At 36.9% G+C, this 27,221-nt stretch overlaps 2 protein-coding genes across 3 annotated transcripts; both read left to right on the plus strand.

Annotated features, from left to right (window-relative positions):
* Positions 1 to 3,779: 3,779 nt before the first annotated feature.
* Positions 3,780 to 5,697, plus strand: LOC110745692 (UPF0481 protein At3g47200-like). 2 transcript variants are annotated; one of them, XM_088255808.1, is made up of 2 exons: positions 3,780 to 4,049; positions 4,273 to 5,697. In XM_088255808.1, exons 1-2 carry the CDS (start codon positions 3,891 to 3,893, stop codon positions 5,599 to 5,601), a joined length of 1,488 nt encoding a protein of 495 aa, XP_088111934.1. In that variant the 5' UTR covers positions 3,780 to 3,890; the 3' UTR covers positions 5,602 to 5,697. The 2 variants fall into 2 exon arrangements, with proteins under 2 accessions (XP_088111934.1, XP_021801505.2); XM_021945813.2 differs by having other exon boundaries at positions 3,780 to 4,025; positions 4,267 to 5,697.
* Positions 5,698 to 6,449: 752 nt separating this feature from the next.
* LOC110745689 (UPF0481 protein At3g47200-like) lies at positions 6,450 to 7,815 on the plus strand. Its single transcript, XM_021945810.2, has one exon. It carries the CDS (start codon positions 6,477 to 6,479, stop codon positions 7,785 to 7,787), a length of 1,311 nt encoding a protein of 436 aa, XP_021801502.2. The 5' UTR covers positions 6,450 to 6,476; the 3' UTR covers positions 7,788 to 7,815.
* The last annotated feature ends 19,406 nt before the right edge of the window (positions 7,816 to 27,221 follow it).

Consider the following 27,221-nt stretch of genomic DNA (forward strand, 5'->3'; position numbering starts at 1 on the left):
GAATATTCATGTTAGGTTACATCGAAGCCCTAGTTATGGATTTAGCTACTCATAATGGAAAAGAGACTTGAACAGAAATGAGAAAACATAATGAATACAATAAGAGTAGAAAAACCCTTTTTCTGAAGTTCTTGTGGTGTCCAAGGCTTCTCCAAGTGCTTCTCCACTTCTAATGCTTCTCCAAGAGCTTCCCCACTTCTAGAAAGATGTATGAAGGATATGGAGGTGATTTGGGATGAGTTTGAGTGAGTGGTGATGGCTAAGGAAGATGAAATTCGTAGGGAAATGGAAGAGAGGTTTGCTGGAGTTGTTTTGGTGATTGTTGGAGTGTTTGGGATTTTGAGAGTGTTTGAGGATGGTTGGAGTGAATTGTGGGGGTTGTGAATCTCAGGATTTGTTGTTTTTTTGAATGTGGAATGGATGTGGTATTTATAGGGAGAGGGGAGTGACAAATCTGAATTCAATATGGCTAATGCATACAACACTTGCATTATAAAAGATGAATTGGTTGATGCACTTCACTAATGCATACAACACTTGCATTATAAAATCTGAATTGGTTGATGCACTTCACCAATAGATCCCACCAGCAGCCCTAGCTCATCTTCATGTCACCATGACCAAGCTTCCAACCAGAAATGATAGCTCATACCTAGCTCACCATGACCAAGCATCCAACCAGCACATGCTGAGGTCAGCATAACCAGCAACTTCAAGGGCTTACAACTTGGGCTTCTCTTAATCAAATTAGGACTTTAAGCACTCGAAATTGAAGTTCAGAATGTCTTCTTTCCAGCCATATGTCATTTGGGCCAATCCAAGGTCGGAGGAGGAAGTTAAGGCCAAAACAAATTGCTAACTCATTTTGCGCGCTGATAAAATCCATCCTGAGCATGGCTCTGTGTTTGCTAGGTAACAGACTCCATATTTATCCAATGGGGCTGAATTTTGGATATGTTATAGTACACACCCATTGGAACAACTTTCATGAAGAATGCTGCCTCATCCGAGCTGTGTAGGTTGCTGAAACAAAGCTTGCAATATGACCTACGGAACTGGACTGGCAGGGGGCTGTAGCCAAAATGAGTTTGTCTTTTAAGCTCTTCTTCCATTCATCCAAATTAGGCCTTAACATGCTTGAATTGCATGAATTATGCTCTCTTGCTCTATTGGCCTACAAAACACACAAAGGGAGGGAAATAACTTAGAATTATAGGAACTAAGCAAAAGAAGTAAGTAAATTGGGCATGTATATGTATGAAATTATGAGCTTAACAATTACCAGTTAGACCAAGAAATCCAGAAAGTTTAAGATGATCGATTGTATGTCAGACAAAGACAATACTTGTGAAATGCATTGGATTTATTGACATGTTACAGTATATAGTGTGGAATAAACGAAAAATTGACACTTTTTGTTGCTTACGGGTACTTGTATTAACACATGAAGTTTTCCTCTGGCTCATATTGGCATTTTGCTCTGTTTATTTTTTATATTACGCTCCAAATTTGTATCAGTAGAACAAAAATGGTCATGTGCTTCTAATTTTATGGTCTCCAGACGCAGACATTGACAGTCATATTCTTATGTTCTTCATTTAAACCCAACTCATCATAGCTTGAGCAACTGCTTTCAATAACATCTCCTTACCTGCCATTCGGCAAAATGGCAAAATTATTTTTCTTTTATTTCAAAGAAGATACCATGCAAGTCCAAAAAAAATTTCAAATTTTCCATAAAAGAAAACCCTTCTATTTGATTACCTCAAATCTTGTGTACCTTATAAGAACTCTAATCACATTTCTATTTACTATCTTTTATAAATATAATAGAGAGAGAGAGACTAAGGGCCTGTTTCGTATCCTACTTAGATCCAATTTTATAAACTCAAAATCAGATTTTAAGTACAAAGCCACAAAAAACCGTTTGGTAGGTTGATTTTTAAAAACTCAAACCCAAGAAAAACTAAAAAACACCCCACTATTACAAACAAAACAAATGAGATTTATAGTTTTTTTTTTCCTCTCTCTCTCTCTCTCTCTCTCTCTCTCTCCTTTTCTTTTGTTAATTTCAATTTGGGAATCTAGGGTTTCGGATTTTCTGATTTTAATTTCTGTATTTTTTAGATCTTAAAAATAGTTTGGAGTTCAAATATAAAATTTATGTACTCAAAATACAGTAAAATAAATAAGGAATCCAAATATATAAGCGGCATCCAGACTTGGTACTCAGTCCGCAGTTTTTGTCAGGAATAGCATTGATTTACATTTTCAATGCTAATGCTATGTTTACATTTTCAGTTCTCACTAATTTGTTTTACTGTACCCAAATCAAGTTGAGCATGTACGGGTTTATTAAATTTTTTTTTTCTTAACGTACGTACGTGGTTTAAGTCTCATGAATGTAGTTGAATTTCTTCTGTGCACAAGGGTAAATTTGCAGCTTACTTGTTGGAAGCAACTCTTTCCTCAAAAACTTTGCGAAAATCTTAATTTGATGGAAATAAATAATTACGGATTAGACCAGCTTAATCTATGCAAGGCTCAACTTAAATCGAATTCGCAGTGGCAATTACCAGTTACACCAAGAAATCCAAAAAGTTTCAGATGATCAATTGTATATATGTCAGCCCAAGTATATATCTAGACAAAGACAATATTCTCAACCCAACTGAAAGCTCTTATAATAACTTGAGCTAAAATTCAGCCCCAATATCAGTTCAAAAACACTATAGAACTGTACTGCGGAGCATTAATTTGGTTTCGTTTTTGTCTTTGAGAACATAACGTTAACATTACTTTTGCTTAAATATGATGCATAGGTGAAACTTCCAAATATTTCAACCCTTGAAATCTATATTTGATATTTCACGATCTAACTTCTTTATGCCTACGAAGGATATGGCCAGTTGAGAGCTCAATCAATTTCAATGAACTAACTATCTTGGAATGGATTTGAAATGACTATATGCAATGAGTTACAGGGTCGACCTTGACTTTTGAATGACATATGCTAGAATTTAAAATGAGGCACATTTCCCTTTGTATACAATCACAATTTAACTATAAAAAAAAAAAAAAAAATCATGTACAGGTTCTTTTCTTTTGGCTTATATATGGTAGTTCCATTAAACTAAAACAAACAAAATACATGAATCATAAAACATCAAAAACCCCTAAGGCTAAGGCTGACCCTATTATTCATTTTGTTTTAACTGGAATCCATTTTGTTTTCATCATTTCCCTCTTATCTGGATTTTGGCATACATAGATTGTAGTAGTCTAAACAAAACAATTTAACCTTATAATATTATTTAAATCCTTAAATTTGGAATTACTTCATTCAAATCATGATGAATTACGTGACTCACATTCTTGATATTTTATATGAAAATTTCTCTTCAAGGATGCAAACTCTACTTTACATGTGCATCACATTATTGTTCTTATCGTACCACACTAGCTATCTTTTACATTCTTTTTAGTGAGAAAGAAACTATCCCAAGTATATTAGCCAGTCGTAATATTTATGGCATGCCAATCTTCATGATGAGCAAAACTTTCTCTTTTTATCTGATATGGAGACAAAAAGCTCTCATATTATTAGTGTACTTACTATAAAAATATACACCAATCTTCCCATTCATATAATAAAGTCATTCAACTGTACTTTCCTTCACTGACACTGTCAATATTGTGTCATATATATCCGAGCGTATCAGGCATCTTTCTTCTAAATTACGCTTCTATATTTTCTTCAAGCTCAAGTGATGAATTTCTATGGCGTGTTGTTATATATAGATTTGCATGCCATAACTAGAATTAGTATCTATAGCCACAGATCATTCAGGCCAAACTCTTTTTTTTCCCTTGCAGCACTTCAAAATTAAATGGCCCAGAAAAATGAAAATGTAGTTTCCACGGAGAAGGAGTTGTTTGTGAGGCAAGTCATCACAAGAAGAGGAGGTGGGCAAGTAAGCAGAGGATACCAAGACCAACCTGTAGAAATTGAGCAAACTTCACAGGTGAGTATTACAATCCATGAGGAGGCAATAAAAACTAGTCCTAAGTGTTAAAGATTTCAAAGGGACTGACTCTTGGCTCACCACTAGCAATATCGATATTGTCTCCAACTAAATCACTTATTTAAAAGGTGCGGGGTTTTATACAAAAGGGCTCGATGTTATTAGGAGTAGAGCCATTCGTTATATGAGATTTTCTATTTTGTTAAGTTTCCGATGTGGGACTGTAAGTATTCTTCAACAGGAGGAGAGACTCAACAAATTCAGGGATGCAGTAGCAGCAGCAGCAGAAAATTCAGCAACTCAGACTACCAGACCAAAGATCCAAAAGGTTCCCATCATGCTCCAAGATCACCCAAATTTCAAAAAATACTACGAGCCAAGGGTAGCTGCCATCGGTCCTTTCCACCATGGTAAACCGAAGTACGAGCAGGCAGAGAAAGTCAAGTTTCAATTAGCCGCAAAGTTTGTCATAGACAGTGAGCAGAATGAGACAAGTTTGCTCAAGAAGGTTGAGGAGAACATCAAGGATCTAAGGGAGTACTATGATGAGGAAGCAACAAAGGACCATGAGGATGATTCCCTAGCTTGGATTCTGTTCATTGATGGGTGTTCGACGCTGGAATTCATATACAAATATAAAGAGTTAGAATCTTTTGAGATCAAGAGAGACCAGGTGGCCTTTGCAGAACAGGACATGTTCTTGCTTGAGAACCAACTTCCTTATCAACTCCTCACGCTGTTGATGAGCTCCAGCAGCAAATACGAGGAAGTGAAGAAGTCAATTGAGAGCTTTGTTCAGATGCACGGTGTTACACCAGATGAGAAGCAGAAGCCACCACAACCGGCAGCAGGCGGAGCAAGTGGACACGTAACAATACCCATGGAACCAGAGCCAACTCATCTTCTTGAGCATCTTCTGACAAGAATGCTAGGATATCGACCTAAAAAAAGTGAGCCAAGTGTCAACCTTCATCTCCAATCTTTTCGCAATGTACAAGAGCTTCAGGCAGCCGGGATCCATTTTAGGCAGAGAACAGGGCCAAGCGTATTGGGCAACATATATTTTAAGAGCTATATATGCTGTGGGTTCCTTGATCTTCCCAAAATAAAAGTAGACGACTCGATGGGGCCTAAGTTCATGAATTTGATAGCCTACGAAATGTGTCCTGATTTTCAGAACGATTTCGGGGTCACCTCCTACATAAGCTTCCTCGATTCGCTCATCGATCATCCGGATGATGTGAAGCATCTGAGGAAAAAGCACATACTTCGAAACTTACTTGGGAGTGACGAGGAGGTGGCTCAACTCTTCAATGAGATAGGCACTGACTTGGTGCCTAACAATGCAATTTACAGCAAAGTTAAAAGCAAGATAGAAGATCACTACCAGACCATGTGGAAGAAATGGGTGGCTCAATTCTTTCATGAGCATTTCAGCAGCCCCTGGACTATCCTGGCTTTCACTGGTGCTCTCTTAGGGCTTTGGATGACCGCTGTTCAGACGTGGTACACCGTCAATTCTGATACCCCTCCATGTGAAGCCTTACTTGAGTACCTGAAAGCGCGCGGGCACTAAAAGACTACGAGCATGACAATTATAATGTAATATGCGTCCGTAAGTTTTTCAGGTACTAAAAATACATTTGCTGCTTTGCAATTTGTGTGTTGTATACGGTTCCGTACGTCCCCCCAATTACGAATTCTTCTAGAGGTTTTCACAAGTCATAGCTTCTCAAGGGTCCTCTTTCCATTTGGTATTTATACTGTCACTGTCAGCAGATGTGACTAAAATAAGGCAAGTTGAACATGTGTGCTTTTTTCTTAATTTGGTGGAACTTTTTGTTTGATTTTAGTTGAAGCTTATTGTAAGTGATCATTTGACAAAAAGCTCTCATATGATTAGTGTACTTACTAATAAAAACATATACCAATCTTCCCATTTACATAAAGTCATTCAAGTGTAAGTGAGGAATTTCTGTGGCATATACATCCAAACATCAAGCTGTCTTCTAAATAAAGCTTCTATTTTCTTGAAGCCCAAGTGATGAATTTCTGTGGCATGTTGTGCTGTATATAAATATGCATGGCATCCACAGATTATTCAGGCCAAACCAAAAAGAAAAAAAGAAAAGAAAAGAATATCCACAAATCTTCATTTCAACAAGCAGCAGTTTGAAATTAAATGGCCCAAACAAATGAAAATGTAGTTTCCATGGAGAAGGAGCTGCTTGTGAGGCAGCAGGTCACAAGAAGAGGAGGAGGCCAAGACCAACCTGCAGAAATTGAGCAAACTTCAAAGGTGAGTATTACAATCCAATAGGTATTCAAATTCCTTTAAGCAAAGCTTTACATTTAACTAAGCCTAAAGTCCAACTAATAACCCTCTCTCATTTCAGCCACCTGCCATGTTCTTCTTCTTCTCTCTCTCTCTCATATCAGCAGAGCATTAAAATGCCTGATTCTGTGGAGCAGGGAGTTAATAAACTGAGGGACGCAGAAAGAAGACTTGTTCCAGCTCCCGATGACAATTCAGCTAGAAGCTCAAGATCGAAGATCCAAAGTGTTCCTAGAATTGTCGGAAGTCACAGTAATTTGGATAAATACTTTAAGCCAAGAGTCCTAGCAATGGGTCCTATCCATCATGATAAGTGCATTGAAGCAGAGAAACTCAAATACGCATTGGCAGCAGACTTTATCAAGGATTCCGGCTGCACCTACGACCAGTTGTACAAGCAGATTCTGGACTGCATCGCTGAAATAAAGGACTGCTACAATGATGATGAGACACTCACCTGGATGTTGTTCATAGATGGATGTTCAACCTTGCAATTCATGCACAAAATTGATCGCTTGGAAGAGTTTGGGATGAACAGAACCCAAGCTGCCTTTGCACGGCTCGACTTGTTCCTGCTAGAGAACCAACTCCCTTATCAAGTCCTTGAGGAGTTGATGATCTCAGCCTCAAAAAACCAGGAGCTGTTCAGAAGTATACAGAGTTTTGTTGAACTGCAGATTATTGCAGCAGAAAAGCCACCGGACAGGCTATTATTGGAAGTGCAAGCCATCAGGGCCTATTTATATGAAGCAGCCGGTCATCATCTTCCTCGTTATGGTCACCCCACTTATCATCTTCTTGATTTTCTTCGGGAAAGAATGCTAGGTCCATCACCAGAGGTTCCCAAAGATGATCATCGCAAAGAAGACAATTCACCATCTTTTCGCAATGCACAGGAGCTTAAGGCAGCGGGGGTTCATTTTAGGCGCAGCAAAACTAGCTCCTTGTGGGACATATCTTTTACTTCTGTAGGCTTTGTAGGATTTCTTAATCTTCCTCCAATAAACGAAGACGCAATGCCTTTGTTCTTGAATTTGATAGCCTACGAAATGTGTCCTGATTTCCCAAATAATTTTGGTGTCACCTCTTACTTCAGCTTCCTCAGTTCACTCATTGCTCATCCCGACGATGCTAAGCAGTTACGGTCAGCCCGCATACTTTGCAACTTGCGTGGGAGCGACGAAGCCCTCGCCGACCTCTTTCATGAGATAGGCCCTGATTTGGTGCTTGCCCATCCCATGTACAACTTTATCAATGCCAAATTAGAAAAACACTACAAGACCAAGTGGAAGGCATGGTTCGCTCAATTTTTCGAAGATCATTTCAGTAGCCCCTGGGTCATGCTTGCTTTCATTGGAGCTCTAACAGCGCTTGTCTTAAGCGGCATCCAGACTTGGTACACAGTCCTCAGTTTTTATCAGAAATAGGGTTCCCTATTTACATTTTCAATCCTAATGATGTGTTTATGGCAGAGACAACGTCATTTTAAGGTTTAGGATTTCTCCTCCCTTCTAATCTGTACAAGAATCAAACCAATCTAGTATACATTTTTTTTATCCTCTGTTTCCTTCAAGCCCAGTTAATCCAATGAACAATCAAATATTTCATTAAAGCCAACAAGCAGCAAAACAGAGCAGGAAATCCACAAGCCACAAGCTGCACATTTTGTCAAACAAGTAATATGCATTCAACTATCTCACACTTCTCATACAAACCTTATCATTCCAAAATTCAGTACAACACCAGGAGATATCTCCAACAACGAACCACATAATCACATCAATGAACAATTTAAATTCTTAATTATGCAATTGCATATGAACCTTTTCATGATTGGGTCATGGTCTCCATGAAATCCTTTGGTGGGAAGTCCCAATATTGAATTCTCAAGTCCTCAAAATGGGCTATGGTATTCGTCCTTGGAGATAGTCAGCGAATAGAGATAGAGCACCAGAAGTGGTGTTGCATTGAAACTTAGGGCTTGAGAGTTCAGAGACGTGGTTGGGTAGGGCTTGAGAGTTGACAGGCGAGAGGATGCTCCAGATTATTTTGGAGTTTTTTATTTTTTATTTTTTTAAAGGAAAATAAAATAAGTTAACAGAGTTAATTTTCTGTTAAATGGTAGGACACGCGGCAAACATTTAAAAAGGGGAAATGGAGGGCACACAAAGGCAGCGGATCCGCTGCCCATTATGTCTGTTCAACTAGAAACTTACTGAAGATCCAGAATTCTCTCAAGTCACATACCTTATAGCATCTCCGTTGTTAAAGACCAAATTTTTCAACCCTTGAAATCTATATTTGATATTTCACGATCTAACTTCTTATGCCTACGAAGGATAGTATACGGCCAGTTGAGAGCTCAATCAATTTCAATGAACTAATCTGTTTTGGAAACTCTGATGAGAGAGAGAGGAGGGAGATGAGGTTTTTTCTATTTTATAAATAAATTTGGTTATTTCCCTTCAATTAAACTAATGAATTACATTTGTAATAAATTTGAAATGATAATATGCAAGGAATTACTTCAGGGACTGGGGTTGGGTTTGGTTGCCTTTTTTTATTCTTACGATCTTATTTTTATTACTAAATAATATAAAAGAAATAATATAAAAGTGAAGTAAAAAGAATTTAATGCAAAATAATGGTAAAATAGGAAAGAGAAAGAATAAAAAAGAATAAAATTCATTAAAAAGTATTAAAAAACAAAAGGGAGTGTAAGTGGAGAAAAGGGGAGTGGGAAAATTAGCTCCCATATAATATACATATACATATATTATAATTATAATATACCCCATTTTCTCAAAGAAAATGTTTACCGTATTTATAATATATTTTTCTTTGTATATATACATATATAATGTTTACAGTATTTATCATATATAATATTATTATAATATAAATGTATACATGTATATACACATATATGTTATATATATTTATATATATATGGTATATATATATATGGAAAAATATAAAAATCTAATCGTAGTCGTGCCAAGACAATCGTGTGTAACAAACGAGTTCTTGTATTCTTAAAGATTTGAAGTATTTTTATTTGGGCCCTTGTATTTTTAAACTCACAAGAAATGCCTTTTAATATGGGCCTAAGCAATTATATATATACATATGCAAAAAGTTTTGAGCGCCCCCTTGATCCGAGGCCCTGGGCAATCACCCTCGGAGCCTAGGCCTAAGGCCGGCCTTGAGGAGTTATTTGGAATCCATTTTGTTTTCGTCATTTCTTTTTTATTCAGATTTCAGCAATACATAAATTGTAATAGTCTAAACAAACAATTTAACCTTTGAATGTTATTCAAATCCCTAAATTTGGAATCACTTCATCCAAATCCTAATGACACTACTACAAAAAGGGCAAAAGACGACCAGTAAACAACGACGGTAGATCAAAAAACCGTCGTTGTTTTTTAAAAGACGACGGTAATAGAAACCCGTCGTAGAAACATACTTTAAACACCTAAAAAACGGCAAATGTATAGATATTTTGAAACCACGACGCACCAAATTAAAAAAGCGTCGTCTTATTACAAAGGTATTTTCAGAGTTAAAATCTGAACCTAAAAACAACGACTGCATCTATGAAATCACCGCCGTAGAAAGTAAAGACGACGATATAAAAATAAGACGCCGTGTTAATTAATTAATAAACACGACCCAATTTTCTTAGTCAGCGACGCATAAATTCAAAGGAATCTACGACGGTTAATTACAAAAAAAATCGCCGCTTTAAATTAAGTTACCACGACTGTAAATATAAATTTATCGACTTTTTAATTATAATATACTACGACGGTATCCATAACTCTACTGTCGCATAATTGTACTAACCACGACGGTTTGTTAAATTAACTACGTACAAATTTTATGCAATTATTCGTCTATCATTACCAGAATGAACTCTGTTCCTCATCATAATCGAACCAGAATGAACAAAGGCAATGTTTTAGAAGTGGATGATGTGCCAATTACTCTCACAAGGAGTTTGAGGGCAAGAAGCTTGTCTCAGCCGCCAAGGAAGGTCTCAAGCTTGATGAGAGTGAAGACGAGGCAAAGAAGAAGGAAGAGTTAAAGGAGAAGTTTGAGGGACTCTGCAAGGTTGTGAAGGATGTTTTGGGTGACAGAGTGGAGAAGGTTGTGGTGTCTGACCGTCTGACCGTGCTGGACTGCCAACATGGAAAGAATCATGAAGGCTCAGGCCTTGAGGGATAACAGAGCGGCTGGGTACATGCCGAGCAAGAAGACCATGGAGATCAACCCAGAGAACCCCATCATGGAGGAGCTGAGAAAGAGGGCTGATGCAGACCTTGTTCTCCTTCTGTGCAGAAAGACAATTTTTTAGATGATGTGTGCGTGTTTGTGTCTTTCAGATACACAAACGCGCCCACACATCAACATCCAAACTGAAAAATGAAAGCGAGATGAGACAGAGAGGTGATGTGCCTCCAGAGAATTGAGAAAAAGTTGAAACCCTAATTGAAAAATGAAGACGACAGAAAGACAGAAAACCCATTATTTATAAACAAATCTTATATACCACGTCGGTGTTTTAAAATATCGACGTTTATATATAACATACACGTCCTTTAAATTTAAAATAAGGTCGTATAAATTATTTAACAACGACGCTATATAAAAACGACGTTGTAATTTTTTGGAAAATTAATTTATTGTGTAATTAAAAAAATTACACGTCGGTATGAGTAATTAAAACGACGTGGTATTAATTTTTAACGTCGTTATTATTGAATATAAGGTCGTTTGGTAAATTGGAAAATGACGATTCATCTTTTTTGAAGAAACATGCGTCGTGTAATTCGATTTCAAAACGTCGTTTCATTAAAACATACCGTCGTTGAAAGTAATATTATAGGGCAGTGTTAACAATAGCGCCGTATAATGTATCATACTAGGGCGCATACTATTAATAGCGTCGTTGTTATGAAAAGGTTTTTTATTATTTTAAACTTTTCGCCCTCCTGACCCATACTTGCATTGGTTCCAAACCCGAGAAAAACTTTCAAGCTTTTCTCATTTTTCATTCTCCAAGAACTGTTTCAAACTTTCAAGCTTATCTCCTCTTCGTCTTCATCTCTGAACTGAAACACCAAACTCCAGAAGAAAGCTTTCATCGCAAGCAAAGGGTAAGCATTTCTGGAAGGATTTTTGTTCCTGTTTTGCATGCGCATATCATTTTCGTTTTTTTTAAATCTTTTTACATTTTTTCTTTCCAAGTTTGATAAAATTTGCAGACAAAGACGAAAAGTTTCCAAGTTTGAACACTACTCTGGTTCTTTTACTTCAACTAAATAAGACGACGGTGGCTTATTATTTACGTGGTTAGATTTATAGACCACGACGGTTCGTCAGTCACCCTAGCGTCGTGTGAAAGTGTTCGTCGTTGTTTTTTAAAATGATATCCTTTTTTTGTTTTTGATTTTTAAGGATATCATTTTAAGTTTCCAAGCTTTCATCGCATGTTTGATTTCTCTGAACAATGGTTTTTGTTTCGAAAATCTTTTTAATTATTTTTCTGCTGAAAATATTTTACGTTGTTCCTAATTTGTTTTTGTGGTATAGACGACGGTATATTAATATTTACGTCGTTTTATTTTCAATACCACGGCGAATGTTTATTATTAACGTCGTTGTAATATTTAATACTCTGTTTTTATTATATCATAAGACGTCGGTTGTTTATTATTGACGTCGTTGTAATATTTTATCACGTCGGTGATTAATTACCGTCGTGTAAATTTATTATTACGTCGTTTATTTTGTTCTTACGTCGTTTGAAATATTATAATACGTCGTAGTTTATAAATAATCGTCGTGGTTTTTCTTAATTTCACTGATATATTTTCACTTGCAGGTTTAATTTGTCTGTAACCATGGTTTCTCAATCCCAAAGTAAGGAGTCTGGTTTGAAAAAAAATGAATCCTCGAAGAAGGAGCTTAGAGTTGTAAATCCTCAAACCAAGGCCTCGAAGAAGATGAAGTTTGTTTCATCTTCTGAGACAGAACCAGCCAGCACGGCAACTATTTCTGAGGAGGCAAAGTCAGGTCGGGGTATGAGCACAATGCCCCGTGTTGTGCAGAGAAAAATTCAGAAAATCAAGCTTGTTGTTGAGTACAATGAAGAAGGGAAACCTTATGGCCGTGCACATAATGAGATGCAGTCCTACATTGGTGTGTTGGCACGCTCCAGAGTCCCACTTGTGGACAAGAAATGGGTTCAAATATCCAAGGATATAAAAGAGCAGATTTGGGAAGCCGTTGACATGGCTTTTGTGGTTGGTAAAGGGGGCAAGCAAATGGTGCTATCTTCTGCCGCCAAGAAATGGAAAGATTTCAAGTCCACACTAACGAGGTTTCATATCCTTCCATTCATCAAGGAGCAGGATAGATTAAGGCAGCCCCCTGAAACATACAAATTCATAGAGAAATCTCAATGGGATGCCTTTGTAGCTTCAAGGTTATCTAAAGAATTTGAGGCTGTGCATGAAGAACAATCACAGAGGAGGGAGAAACTCGAGTACAATCATCGATTGTCTCGAAAAGGATATGTTGGTTTTAAGGAGGACTTGAAGGAAATCATGCTTGGGGTAGATATTGATCGATCTACCTTATGGAAAAAAGCAAGGGAAGACAAACATGGTAACATCCCGGATCCAAAGACTGCAGAGAAAGCAAAATTAATTGTAAGCCTACTCACTCTGTTTTAAAATTTTTATTACGTCTGCTGTTATATTTTTCCGTCGTGTGAAAAGTTTTACTACGTCGAAATATTTTAAAAGGCGACGTTAAAGGTCTGAATCTGGAATCCATGCTCTGTTTTTTGTAATTATATCATAAGACGTCGGTGGATTATTATTGACGTCGTGTTAATATATTAATAACGTCGGTATTTAGTTAGCGTCGTCTTAAATATTATATTACGTCGATTGTTATGTTATTGAGTCGTGTGAAATATTATATTACGTCTATTTTTTATACATAACCGTCGTTTGTTTCCTTATTTTGACTTTTTATTATGTCTTTTTGTTAGGATGATTTGCAAAAGCAAGTCTCTGAAGGCACAATTTCTCTGTCAGGATCCAATGATGTTTTGACAATGGCTTTGGGTCCCGAGCATCCAGGAAGAGTTAGAGGTGTAGGGGCTGGGGTTTTCCCTAAGCAATACTTCAACTTACCTAGACAACAGAAGGTTAGGTTTGCTGATCAATTGAAGGAAAGTGTAAGACTTGTCCTTCAAGAAGAGACTTTGAAAATGGAGGCTAGATCAAGGGAAGAGAGTTTAAAGATGGAGGCTAGATCAAGGGAAGAGAGTTTAAAGATGGAGGCTAGGACGAAGCAATTGGTAGAAGCTGAGAGGGAAAATTTGCTGAGTCAGCTTTCAAAAATCATCCCCAATTTTGATCCAAGCCTGCTGAAACTGAATACATTGTCCCAAATCCAAGGGCAAAGTCCCAAAAATCCAATGTCTGACAAAGCAAGCTGTTCTGGGGCACTTGATGTTAGAGCCCTACAATTTGAGGAGGATACTGCCAAGAATGGGGAACAGCAGGAGGAAATGGTAACGTCTTTGAACTTTGAATTTTCTGTTTCTCTGTTTATATTTACCGCCGTGTTAAAGTTATACCACGACGCTCTTTATTAAACCGTCGTTTGATGTTATTCAGACTTCTGTAATTATTTCATATCGTCGTCTGTTAATGTTTACCACGACGGTTTATTTATTTGTTTTAATTTTTCTACAATGTCATTTATATATTTCTTTATTTCTTATAACAGAAATCAGGGGAAGTTGAAAAGAGAGTAGAAGGAAAGATACTTGAGATAGTTGAACAGGTAAATTCTCATAACTTTGCTTTTTTCAATAAAGGAATTACCACGACGTTTAATGAATGTTACACGTCTGCAATTATTTAATTGAATGTTTAAATTGTTGTACAAGCTTAGATACCGTCGTAGTATATGAAATACCACGACGTTTATTATTTACCGTCGTGTGATTAAATATACACGTCTGTAATTCTTAAATACCGTCGTTTGTTATTATTACCACGACAGTTTAATTTAATTTTTTTAATTTTTTTTTTTTGCCCTTTTTGTACTATGTCTTATAAATATTGAGTTTATTTCTTATAACAGAAATCTGGGGATCGTGAAAAGATTGAAGAAAAGAAAGATGAAAAGGTAAATTCTCTTAACTTTGCCTTTTTCATTTCTTTTTCAATTTTCAGACGTCTATATTTTCTTTCAACCGTCGTTTGTTTGAATTGAATGTTTAAATTATTGTACAATCTTTCTTATATATATATATATCTCTTTATTTATTAAAACAGCAATCCAGTGTTGGAGAAAAGAAAATTGAAAAGGTAAATTCATTAATTATGAATTTTGCATTTGAATTAGACGTCGGTTTTATTTAAACGACGTAATAAAGTATTCATTACGACGGTATTTTGTTACCGTCGTGTAACTCATTTTAAGACGACGTTTTGTTATTTAAACCGTCGTTGTTATTTATTTACCACGTCACTTATGTTGCTTTGTTTGTTCAAACAGAGTACTGAAGTACCAGATTATACAAAGCTGGAGTTGCCATCTTCTTTACAATCCCTTTGTAGTTATGTTGAATCGACACTAAAGCCTCAGGAGAAGGCTATGAGCTTTATGATTGAGAAGGAGGTGTTTGGCATAGATCGTAACACCTTCGTCTTGCATGAAGATATTACCCAATTTGCTGGCATGGAAGAAATTGGGGCTACTGTCGTTGCAATATATATGAGGTTTGTCCTTATCAAATATTCATTTGACACTCTCCTTTTGTTTAAAAAAAAAACACTCATGGTTTCAATTCATATATTTAGGTGCCTGTTTGATCATCTGAAAGCTGCAAATATGGTGAATATGGTTGGCTTTATAGACCCTGCTCTAGTTAGTGCTGACGCTGGTTCATTAACTGAAAGATCACGTCTCGTAGCCAATCGTCTTCAAAAAACAGATGGTGAACAGATTTTCCTGATGCCTTACAATCCAGGGTTAGTCTCCAAAACAAAAAACAGGATTTTGTTTGTATGATGCTCTGCATATAACACTATTTAACCTTTATATTTATTTTGTGCAGCCGTCATTGGGTCTTGATCATTGTAAGAGCAAAGAAGGAAACCGTATATTTTCTGGATCCACTGCCTGGAAATCGGTTTGTGGATGAGGACGGGAAAAACATTGTGAACTCTGCTCTAAAAATGCATAATACACACATAGGCAGAGTAGGCCGTAAAACACCTCTCTGGAAAACTCTGCCCGGCACTCCAAAGCAACCAAGCAGTGTAGAATGCGGGTATTATGTCATGCGCTTTATGAGAGACATCATAAAGGATACTTCCCTGTAATTTGAGAAGATGGTAAGAAGAAAATTTTCAGATTTATTTTTATGTGGGTTTTTATATTATCAACGACGGTAAATTAAAAATACCGTCGTTGAATATATATACTACGTCGGTAAATGAATAATAGCGTCGTCTGTGAGATTAATCTTTGTTTATGGACTGCAGTTTGCCAAAGGAAAGGATCAAGCGCCATACCCCCAAGCTGCCATTGAAGAAGTTAGGAAAGAATGGGCAGAGTTTGTGTGTGTTCATATGGAGTAGAGGAATTTTAGCATACTTAAACATTTTTATAAAATGTACAAATTTTGTTAGAATTAGACAAGTTTTTGTACAAAATTGGTTAGAATTCGCAAGTTTTTGTTGAAATCAACGTCCCTGTAAATTTGTTGAGGTTTTCATGTTGTGAAAAACCGTAGTTTGTTCAAAAAGACGTTGTATACACATAACAACGTCACAGTTTTTAAAAAAGCGACGTAAGAGGTTTTTCAAACGACGCTCTTGGTTCTATAGACGACGTTGTTTTTTTGATATTAGACGGCGAGAAGTTAAGAGTTGTGGTCGTGGAAAATGTTTTGTACGTCGTTTTATGTGCAAAAATGGTCGTGGTTTAGAATTTAAACGACATTTTATTTTAAAATTAAGTCGTTTATAATAATTTAAAACGTCGTTAATTTATTAACGCCGACGTGGTTTGTGGGTTTTATTCATAATATTTTATTCCATTTCATTCAAATATTCATAATAAATTGAAAATAAATCCAAAAAATGCAACGTCAACTCCTATGAAGTCATTGAGATATTTTCTTCCCCCTTAAGCTTTAAAAAATTAAGTTTGAGTTATACAAATTTAAAATTACCACCAAAAAGAAAAATGTTTTCATGAGTCACAACATCACTTATACTTTAATGGTTTAGGGTTTAGGGTTTAGGGTTTAGGGGGATGAAGGTTTATTTTTGGGGTTTAGGGTTTATGGTTAATATATATTAGGCCCTAAAACCATAAATCCTTTTCTATAATTATTTAAAAATATATATATAATTTATGGTTTATATTTTATGGTTTAGGGTTTAGGGTTTAGGGTATAGATGTCATATTTAACGACGGTTTTATTGTTTTCCGTCGATGATTTACGAAGAGCGCATTTCTAAACCTTGGTTTCTTTAAAATGACGTTGTACACACATAACAACGTCATAGTTTTTACCAAGCGACGTAAAAGGGTTTACAAACCGTCGTATTATAAATTTATAACGACGGTAAATAATTCATAACTGACGTAGTTATCACAACTGCCGAACGACTGTATTTTAATAAACCGACGTGGTTACTTTGGGGTTCTGAAAACGACGTCGTTCTCTTTTTAATACTCGCCAAGTAACTTTTGGATTTCCGATGTAGTTATGACGGCGCTTGTTTATCTAAACGGACGTTGATTATTAAAATATGACGTCGCTATGTATATTAGAACCGACGTTGTACTTATATAATTTGTTTAAATATGATTTTTTCACGCGTTTTTTAACTCTCAGTTTTCAATTAGGGTTGCAGAATGATTCCTCACAAGAAATTGTCTTTCTGAAAGCAAATGGGTTTGCAGAATGATTCCTCACAAGACCAAGCATGGGTTTGCTACATCCTCCTGTGTAGCAAGGGTGGAACCAGCTTTAGAACCTGCATGGGTTTGCAGACGCACAACCCACAACAGGATCTAAGGCTGGTTCCCCCCTGCTACACAGGAGGATTGAAGTTGATCACTGTGGAAAAGGGGACTACAATGTAACCAGGAATCGAGGAGTGAGCTTTTCACGCCGACGTGGTTTGTGGGTTTTATTAATAATATTTTATTCTATTTAATTCGAAATATTTATAATAAATTCAAAATAAATCCAAAAAATGCAACGTCAACTCCTATGAAGTCATTGAGATATTTTCTTCCCCCTTAAGCTTTAAAAAATTAAGTTTGAGTTATACAAATTTAAAATTAAAACCAAAAAGAGAAATGTTTTCATGAGTCACAACATCACTTATACTTTCATGGTTTAGGGTTTATATAAATTTAGAAAAGGGATTAGGGTTTAGGGTTTTATGGACGAGATATTTTAGGACATAAAACCCTAATCCCTTTGGAGAAATTATTTTTAAAAAATATATATATATAATTGTGGTTTTATTTATTAGGGTTTAGGGTTTAGGTTATATTTGTCTATTAGGGTTTAACGACAGTAGTTTGGTTTTGCGTCGTAAGGATATTTACAATGACGTCATTTTTAAAATAAGCGTCATGTTTAGGTTGAACTTTTAACGACGATTGTGTTTTTGTTTCCGTCGATGTTTTTTAAAAAGCGCGCTTTCTAAAAATTTCACCTCGACCTAAAATTTTCAGATTTCGCTCTAACTCTTATACAAGTTGCCAAAATTTCTGTGTCCTAAAACATTTCGCTCCGCTCTCTCACTTCAACTCTAATTCAAAGTTGGTCTCTCCGTCGAATCCAAGTTGGCCAAGTTTACAACTCCGTCGAATCCAAGTTGGCCATAAGCTGTGAGCTCTGCCTACCTGTAAGTGCAAACCCTAATCTCATGCTTGTAAATTCATTGAATGATATTCAGTTCTGTGGTAAAGGGTTTTGTGATGTTTTAATGTTGTCGACGGTATGGGTTAATGGATTTAATGTTTATTGTTTTCATGAATCGGGTTTAGGGTTTAATGTTGTCGGATCTTTTAATACTCTCTGTTATTATGAATCGGGAATGGATTTAATGTTTTCATGCTTAGTATATGTTGGTTTCGTGCTTAGTATTAATGTATATGTTGTGTTCTGAATATATTCTGGGTTCTTGAAAATAAACTGGGATTTCGAAATCTTTTTTATGCATACGACGATGCTTGTTTTAACAAACCGTCGTCTATAAAAATATACCACGACGCTTGTTTTAACTACCGTCGTGGTTCAAGTTCGCTGGCGTCTGTTTCTTGCTAGCATTAGACGACGTTTTTTTAAAACCCGTCGTCTATATATGTGTAAAACGTCTGTTGTTGTTAAAAAACCGTCGTCTGTTTACTATATTATTTGCTATTAAAACCTTATATAATCTGCTATAGTGATAGTCATTGCTTGTCTTTTCACCTTATATATGTTGTGTTCTGAATATATTTTGGGTTCTTGAAAATAAACTGGGATTTCGATATCTTTTTATGCATACGACGACGGTTTTTTTAACAAACCGTCGTTTGTAAATATATACCACGACGCAGTTTTTAACTACCGTCGTGGTTCAAGTTCGCTGGCGTCGTTTCTTGCTAGCATTAGACGACGTTTCTTTTCAAACCCGTCGTCTATATATGTGTAATACATCTGTTATTGTTTAAAAACCGTCGTCTGTTTACTCTATTATTTGCTATTAAAACCTTATATAATCTGCTATAAGTGATAGTCATTGCTTGTCTTTTCACCTTATTATAGATAATAGGATATAGTGTCGGAGATGGATAAGTCATGGATGCACTCGGATAGAAGATCGAAGGCATATGAGTTAGGGGTGGAAGCATTTTTGCAATTTTCTGTAGAAAATCTTCTAACTACAACGCATATCCGTTGTCCATGTGTTAAATGTGCAAATTTGAAATTGTTTGGGGTTGGAATTATAAGGGATCACTTATACTTTAATGGAGTTTACCAAAGCTATAAGAATTGGACATTTCATGGAGAACCTTGGGAACCAATTGCAACTAGTAATGCTAGTAGAAATGTTGAAGAAGATGATGACCATAGTAGGTACAGTTTTGTGTCTGAAGAAATAGAGATGGATGATAATGATTTTGCTAATTTTGGATCCGATCCTTATGAGTTTGCTAATGTGATTGGGGATGGAGATCAACCATTGTACCCTGGTTGTAGAAAGTACACCAAGTTATCGGCATTAGTGAAGTTGTATAATTTGAAGGCAAAACATGGGATGAGTGATGTATGTTTTACAGAATTATTGATACTTCAGGGCGAGTTGCTTCCAGAAGGAAATACAATACCGGCCTCTTTGTATGAGGCAAAAAAGACTTTGTGTGCATTGGGGCTGAGTTATGAGAAAATCCACGCATGCCCCAATGATTGCATCTTGTATAGGAAGGAGTATGAAGATTCAACTAATTGTCCTACTTGTGGTATCTCAAGGTGGAAGGAAACCAAAGATGGATTCTTGAAAGAGGGTGTGGCAGCGAAGGTGTTGTGGTATTTTCCTCCAATTCCAAGGTTTAAAAGGATGTTTCAATCACATGAGACAGCTAAGAATTTGACTTGGCATGCTGCTAGAAAATCAATTGACGGTCAGATGTCTCATCCGGCGGATTCCCCGTCTTGGAAACTTGTTGATGATAAATGGCCCGAGTTTGGTAATGAGCCGAGAAACTTGAGATTGGCTCTTTCATCTGATGGATTCAATCCCCACAGTTCTCTAAGTAGCAGATATAGTTGCTGGCCAGTTATCTTAGTTACATATAATCTCCCACCATGGCTGTGCATGAAACGAAAGTTCATGATGTTGACTTTATTGATTTCCGATCCTAAACAACCCGGAAATGATATAGACGTCTACTTGGAGCCTTTGATTGATGATTTAAAATCTTTGTGGGATGGGATTAGAGGAGTGTATGATGCACACATAGGAGAATATTTTACACTCAGAGCTGCATTACTGTGGACCATTAATGATTTTCCCGCCTATGGAAACTTATCTGGTTGTGTTGTTAAAGGATATAAAGCTTGTCCAATATGCGGTGATGATACACCTAGTCATAGGTTGAAAAATGGCCACAAAATTTGTTACATTGGGCATAGAAAATGGTTACCAATTAATCATCCATATAGAAGGCAACGTGCAGCTTTTAATGGGAAACCTGAATATGGCACGCCTTTGGAGCCATTAAGGGGAGAAGAAGTGCTGCATATGGTTGAAGATATTAATTACATATGGGGATCGAAAAAAGGGGGAGGTGGAGGTGAAAATGATGGTGACAGAGTTTGTTGGAAGAAGAAGTCAAAATTCTTTGATCTTGAGTATTGGAAATACCTTCCAGTGAGGCATGTCCTCGATGTTATGCACATTGAGAAGAATGTTTGTGATAGTATCATTGGTACATTGCTGGAGATCCCTGGAAAAAATAAAGATGGGATTGCTGCTCGGTTAGATTTATTGAACATGGGGGTCAAAACTGATTTGCAACCCGAGTATGGAGAAAGAAGTACTCGTTTGCCTCCAGGGCCTTGGAATTTGTCAAGAGCAGAGAAGAGAGCGGTTTGCAATTCTTTCTATGGTATGAAGGTCCCTGAAGGTTATTCTTCAAATATAAAAAATCTTGTATCTTTACAAGATTCAAGACTTCTTGGCCTTAAATCACATGATTGTCATACCTTAATGCAACAATTGCTCCCTGTGGCAATTCGTTCTGTTTTGGAGAAGCCTGCAAGGTATGCAATAACTCGTTTGTGCTTCTTCTTCAATGCTATATGTGCAAAGATGGTTGATGTTTCCAAGCTAGATAAGTTGGAAGAAGATGTAGTAGTTACTTTGTGTTTGCTTGAAAAATACTTTCCACCTTCATTCTTCGATATCATGGTTCATCTAGTAGTACATCTTGTTAGAGAAGTTCGTCTATGTGGGCCAGTTTATTTTAGATGGATGTATCCGTTCGAAAGATATATGAAAGTTCTAAAGGGGTATGTTCATAACCGTACTCATCCCGAAGGTTGCATTGCGGAGCGTTATATAGCTGAAGAAGCTGTAGAATATTGCACTGAACATTTATCTGATATTAGTACAATTGGAGTGCCATCAAGTCAGAAGATATGAGTTTCAAAGCCATTATCAGGTTGCACAGTGAGCTTAGTTGATCGGGACCTGTTGAACCAAGCACATCTATATGTCTTGGAGAATACGGAGGAAGTTCTACCTTATATCGAGTATGAGTTTTATTCCTTAAGTTTCCATTTTAAATTATTCCTTATGTTTATCTTATATGTTTCGGACCGTAATGCTTGAATTTTTCGTGTCATGTAGGGAACATAGGATCCACATCAAGGCCGCTTATCCAAAATTTAGAAAGAGAACAAAGTGGCTGCAAGATAAGCACAATAGCACTTTCATTCAATGGCTACACTTCAAGGTATATGTTATTCAATAACATATTGGACTTTTAATTTTCTTCTTTCTATGTTAGATTGAATTAAGATATGATTAATTTGCAGGTTCAAAGTGAACTTGATGAGGGAGGCAATCATGGGGTATCAGAAAATTTAAGGTGGCTAGCAGCTGGTCCAAACATGGCAGTGCCATTATATAGGAGTTATCTTATTAAAGGTGTTAAATTTAACATCAAGGCACAAGATGATGTGCGGACAGTTCAAAATAGTGGAGTTTATTTACTTGCACATACCATGCAAGTTGCTAGTGCCAAGGATAAAAACCCAATTCTCTCAAATATGGGTTTTTATGGTGTCATTCAAGAAATTTGGGACCTTGACTACCAAAAGTTTACAATCCCAGCCTTTAGGTGCGATTGGATAGATAGTACTTCCGGCCTTGTAGTCGACGAACTTGGATTTACCCTTGTAGATTTGAGTAAAATTGGACATAGGAATGACCAATTTGTTTTGGCTTCTCAAGTCAAACAAGTATTTTTTGTTGACAACCCGATGCATCATGGTTGGTCGGTAGTGTTATCAGCGCCTAATAGAGAATATAATGATGATGTTATTGGTGTCTTAGGTGATGTGAGAATTGAGTGTGAGCCATTTACTAGAGGGATGCCAAATGTTGAGACATTTGATGAACTAGTGGGTGAGTTTGGGAGTCAAAATATTCGAGATGGGTGTGAAGATATATGGATTGAATGATGCTCTTGTAATTTATGAAATTATTTATGCCCTAAACAGCACTACTGTATGACATTAATTTTGCAATAAATTGTAATGTGTTTTCTTCACTTTCATTATGCAGGTTTTGGACACAAAACAATCAGTACATAAAATACTGGTTCAGTATTATAAAACGACGGTCCTTATAAAACTGTGAAAAACAGACGTCTGTTGCCATAAAATTGTCAATAAAAAACGACGTTTTGGAGCATTCAACGACGGCATTGAATTTACCGACGTCTAAAAGCGAACTAAAAGTGAAAAAAGACGACGTTATTGTGAAACAGTTATTAACGATATCACGTCGGAGAAGGATAAAGAGCCGACATGTAATTACAAATAACACGACTTCAGTACAATAATACCGACGTCTAAAAGGACAGATATTGAACCTGAACGTTACAAAAGACGACGTCTTGGATGGATTAGACGACTATTATTTTACTAAAGACGACGTATAAATAGGGAAACACGGCTGTCTTTTACATGATCACGACGTTGTATATCACATACTACGTCGTTTATAGAAATAAATATGTCGTAAGTCACGAGCCTAACATATTTTCCACGTCGGTTATGTAAATATATAAGACGTAGTAAATATTAATAACGTCGTATTTTATTTATTTAAAGACGTAGTATATACATACACACGACTGCGTTTGTATAAAATAGGTCATCTATTCTTCTAAATGAAAATTTTTTGGTTCATTTTTCAGTATACAGACGTCGGTTGTTTTTGTAAATGACGTTGTTTATTATAACAACGACGGTGATTTACCTTAACCGCTATTTCCACGTCAATATTAATGGAAAAAGTGAAGTAACAATACTATTTCACGACGGTTATATAAATATATTCGACGTCGTATGATTTAATAACGTCATATTTTATTTATTTAAAGACGTAGTGTTTTCTTTTACACGACGAATGTTGTATAAAATAAGTCGTCTATTCTTCTCCATGACAATTTTTTTGTTCATTTTTCAGTGTACAGACGTCGGTTTTTTTTTGTAAATGACGTTATTTGTTATAACAACGACAGTGATTTACCCTAACCGCTATTTCCACGTCAATATTAATGTAAAAAACGAAGTGGCATTACTATTGCACGACGGTTATATAAATACATTAGACGTCGTATGATTTAATAACGTCATATTTTATTTATTTAAAGACGTATTGTATTCTTTTACACGACGGAGGTTGTATAAAATAGGTCGTCTATTCTTCTCCAAGACAATTTTTTGGTTCATTTTTCAGTATACAGACGTCGGTTGTTTGGTTGTTAATGACGTTGTTTGTTATAACAATGACGGTGATTTCGCGTCGTGGTTTTACTTTGCAAAAGACGTCGATCGATTTTACGACGGTTTGAAAACCAAATTCATGACGGTGAATTCCCGTCGTCTTTTGCCTTTTTTGTAGTAGTGTGAATTACGTGACTCACGTTCTTTATATGAAAATTTCTCTTCAAGGATGCAAACTCTACTTTACATGCGTAACACATTATTGGTTCTTATCGTACGTAGGACACTAGCTAGATTTTTCTTCTTTCTTTTTTCGGTATGAAGGACACTAGCTAGATTTTTACTTCTTTTTTTCGGTCTAAAGGACACTAGGTATGTATTATGTCGTGACTCACATTTTTTTTATCATTTTATTTGAAAATTTCTCTTCATGGATGCAAACTCTACTTTACATGCACGTCACATTATTGATTCTTATCCTACTACACTAGCTAGCATTTTCATTCTTTTTAGTGAGAAAGAAACTATCCCAAGTATATTAGCAAGTCGTAATATTTATGGCAAGCCAATCTTCATGATGAGCAAAACTGTCTCTTTTTTCAGAGTGTGGTCCAAAACAACATATATGCTACTGCATGATTAAAGTTACAAGGCAAACAGACTTTTTATCTGATTTGGAGACAAAAAGCTCTCATATGATTAGTGTACTTACTAATAAAAATATATAACAATCTTCCCATTCACATAAAGTCATTCAAGTGTACATCATTAAAGTTCCTTCACTATCAATATTGTGTCATATACATCCAAACATCAAGCATCACTCTTCTAAATTAAGCTTCTATTTTCTTGAAGCCCAAGTGATCGAATTTCTGTGGCATGTTGTGCTATATATAAATATGCATGACATCCACAGATTATTCAGGCCAAACCAAAAAGAACAAAAGAAAAGAAAAGAATAGACACAAATCTTCCTTTCGACAAGCAGCAGTTTGAAATTAAATGGCCCAAAAAAATGAAAATGTAGTTTCTAGGGAGAAGGAGCTGTTAGAGAGGCAAGTCACAAGAAGAGGAGGTGGGCAAGCAAGCAGAGAAGACCAAGACCAACGTGAAGAAATTGAGCAAACTTCAAAGGTGAGCATTCCTATGGAGGAGAGACTCAAAAAATTCAGGGAAGAAGCAGCAGAAGAAGAAAGTGTTGTGAATTGAGCACAAAACTCAACTCACCCTCCCCTAATGATCTTGTTGTTGATGGACTTTGTGACAAACACAATTATGGATGAATCACACACACTACACTTGAGAAACCAACCGAGCACAAAATGACACAAGAATTTATAGAGGTTCAGCAATTGCCTACATCCTCTTGGTGATCCCCTTGAGAAATTCACTAATGAAAGAATAAGTTACAACTTTGGTTTACAAAGAAACCCCCTTAGAACTCTATTCTCTCCCCAAGCTCTCTTTTCTCTCTCACCCCTTGCTCTACACTTTGATACACTAGAGAACTCTTAAGCCATTGTTTTGCTTCTTGCATGCTAAACCCCTTTATATATAGCCAAATATGCAAGAGTGTGAATGCAACCTCACACTATTCAAATGTTGGCTACCAAACTTAACCATGGATGGCTACCAAACATTCCACCATTTTGTGCCACCAAACAAGTCACCTATTTTTGACAAAGATGGCAAGCCAATATTTACTCACATGGGCAACTCCAAAATTCTTCTAGAAATGAGTCAACCATGTCATGGAATTTAGGTAGAAATCCATAGCACACAAAAGAGGACTTTGTATCCTTAGGTGAGCCAAATTTCCAACAATCTCCACCTTGGCGAACCTTAATCACCTCGTGAACCATTGTTATCCTCTAGAACCTCTTCAACCTCTTAGAAATCGTTCTAGTAATTTCCAAAAGCTCCACCATGGCAATTAACCTCTTGCCTCAATGTACCTTTGGTGGAAGGTGCTCTACCCAAGTCTAAACTTGAGTAACTTGGACCTCCTGTGCAGAAGAGAGATCCCCCATGCCAAATTCGTTGCTCCTTGCCTTCTTGGAACCTTGAATCTTGGACATGCCTTGATATGCGAACCACATACCAAACCTTTGTTCACTAAATCCCCACATAGCCAACCTTGCTCTTGGATTTAAGAACACACTTCTTTTCATCAATGCACCTCTCCAACTTTCCCGCTTCATGCTCCCTATAGCACTCTGAAACGTGGCTGGAACTTCTTGGTCCATCCATCCAAAACCTAGGGACAGTTTGATGGATTCCTTGGGCCCGGACCTTGCATTTGATGATGGCTCCACCTCAAGTAGAACCCCTTTGTGAGTTTGTTGTTGTTGCCTTCCTTCTTCAGCCCTTGTGTCAAGCTCCACCTCAAATGGAGTCCCTTCCATGACCACCTTGGCAAGAAGCTTCTCTTCAACAACATCCTCCCCATCATTCCTTGTCTTGATTTTACCTTTGTGGATATTCCTCTCCACACTTTCTGCAGCTTTGAAATCAAGCACCTTTGATGATGAACCGTTAGTCATACAACCTTGACTAACCTTCCTTGCCCAACTTCTCTTGAGCACACTTGCAGCTACATTATGTTGGACCGTCTCCTTGACATTATGACTTGTTGCTTGCTCTTCCTTGGTACAAATCTCTGCACCACCCAAGAGCTTGTATGTGTTGTTTGGTTGAATCTCCCCCCTCATAACCACAACAGAACCTTGTGTGATCATGAGCTTCCCTCCTTTGGCCTTGTAAGAGCAACCTTCTCTATCCAAAGAACCAAGAGAGACTAGATTCGTTCTTAGTGCAGGTACAAACCTTACCTCACTAAGAGTCCAAACTTCACCACCTTGCAACTTGATCTTCACAGTCCCTATGCCCAAAACTTCACATGTAGTTTTGTCTCCCAACATAATCTTGCATGCATCCTTATCCTCATACGTGTCAAACATCAACTTATTTGCACACACATGATATGAGCACCCGGAATCTAAAATCCAACTTGAAGAAGAATTCTTACACGAAGAACTTGCCATGACTTCCCCGTTACTTTCCTCCGTAACCGTCAAGAGTTCATCACATGTGTCCTTATCACACACGTGGGCTGAACTTCCAGCTTTCTTCATCTTGTTCAGCTTCTCCTTCCATACCGGACAATCTCGCCTCCAATGATCCATAGATCCACACTCGAAGCACCCTTCATTGTCCTTGGACTTAGCATTCCTCTCGTTGCTTCTCTTGCCTTCACGCTTGCTTGAACGACTCCTTGCGATCAAACCAG

This window comes from Prunus avium, chromosome 7 (genome assembly GCF_965620075.1).
Source record: "Prunus avium chromosome 7, drPruAviu1.hap1.1, whole genome shotgun sequence".
Lineage (NCBI taxonomy): Eukaryota > Viridiplantae > Streptophyta > Magnoliopsida > Rosales > Rosaceae > Prunus > Prunus avium.

Bases quoted from the DNA above. Each gene is read 5' to 3' on its own strand.
- LOC110745692 (XM_088255808.1), top strand. From the start codon at position 3,891: ATGGCCCAGAAAAATGAAAATGTAGTTTCCACGGAGAAGGAGTTGTTT. The intron at 4,050-4,272 runs GCAATAAAAACT...CAACAGGAGGAG, and splicing joins GTATTACAATCCATGAGGAG to AGACTCAACAAATTCAGGGA.
- LOC110745689 (XM_021945810.2), top strand. From the start codon at position 6,477: ATGCCTGATTCTGTGGAGCAGGGAGTTAATAAACTGAGGGACGCAGAA.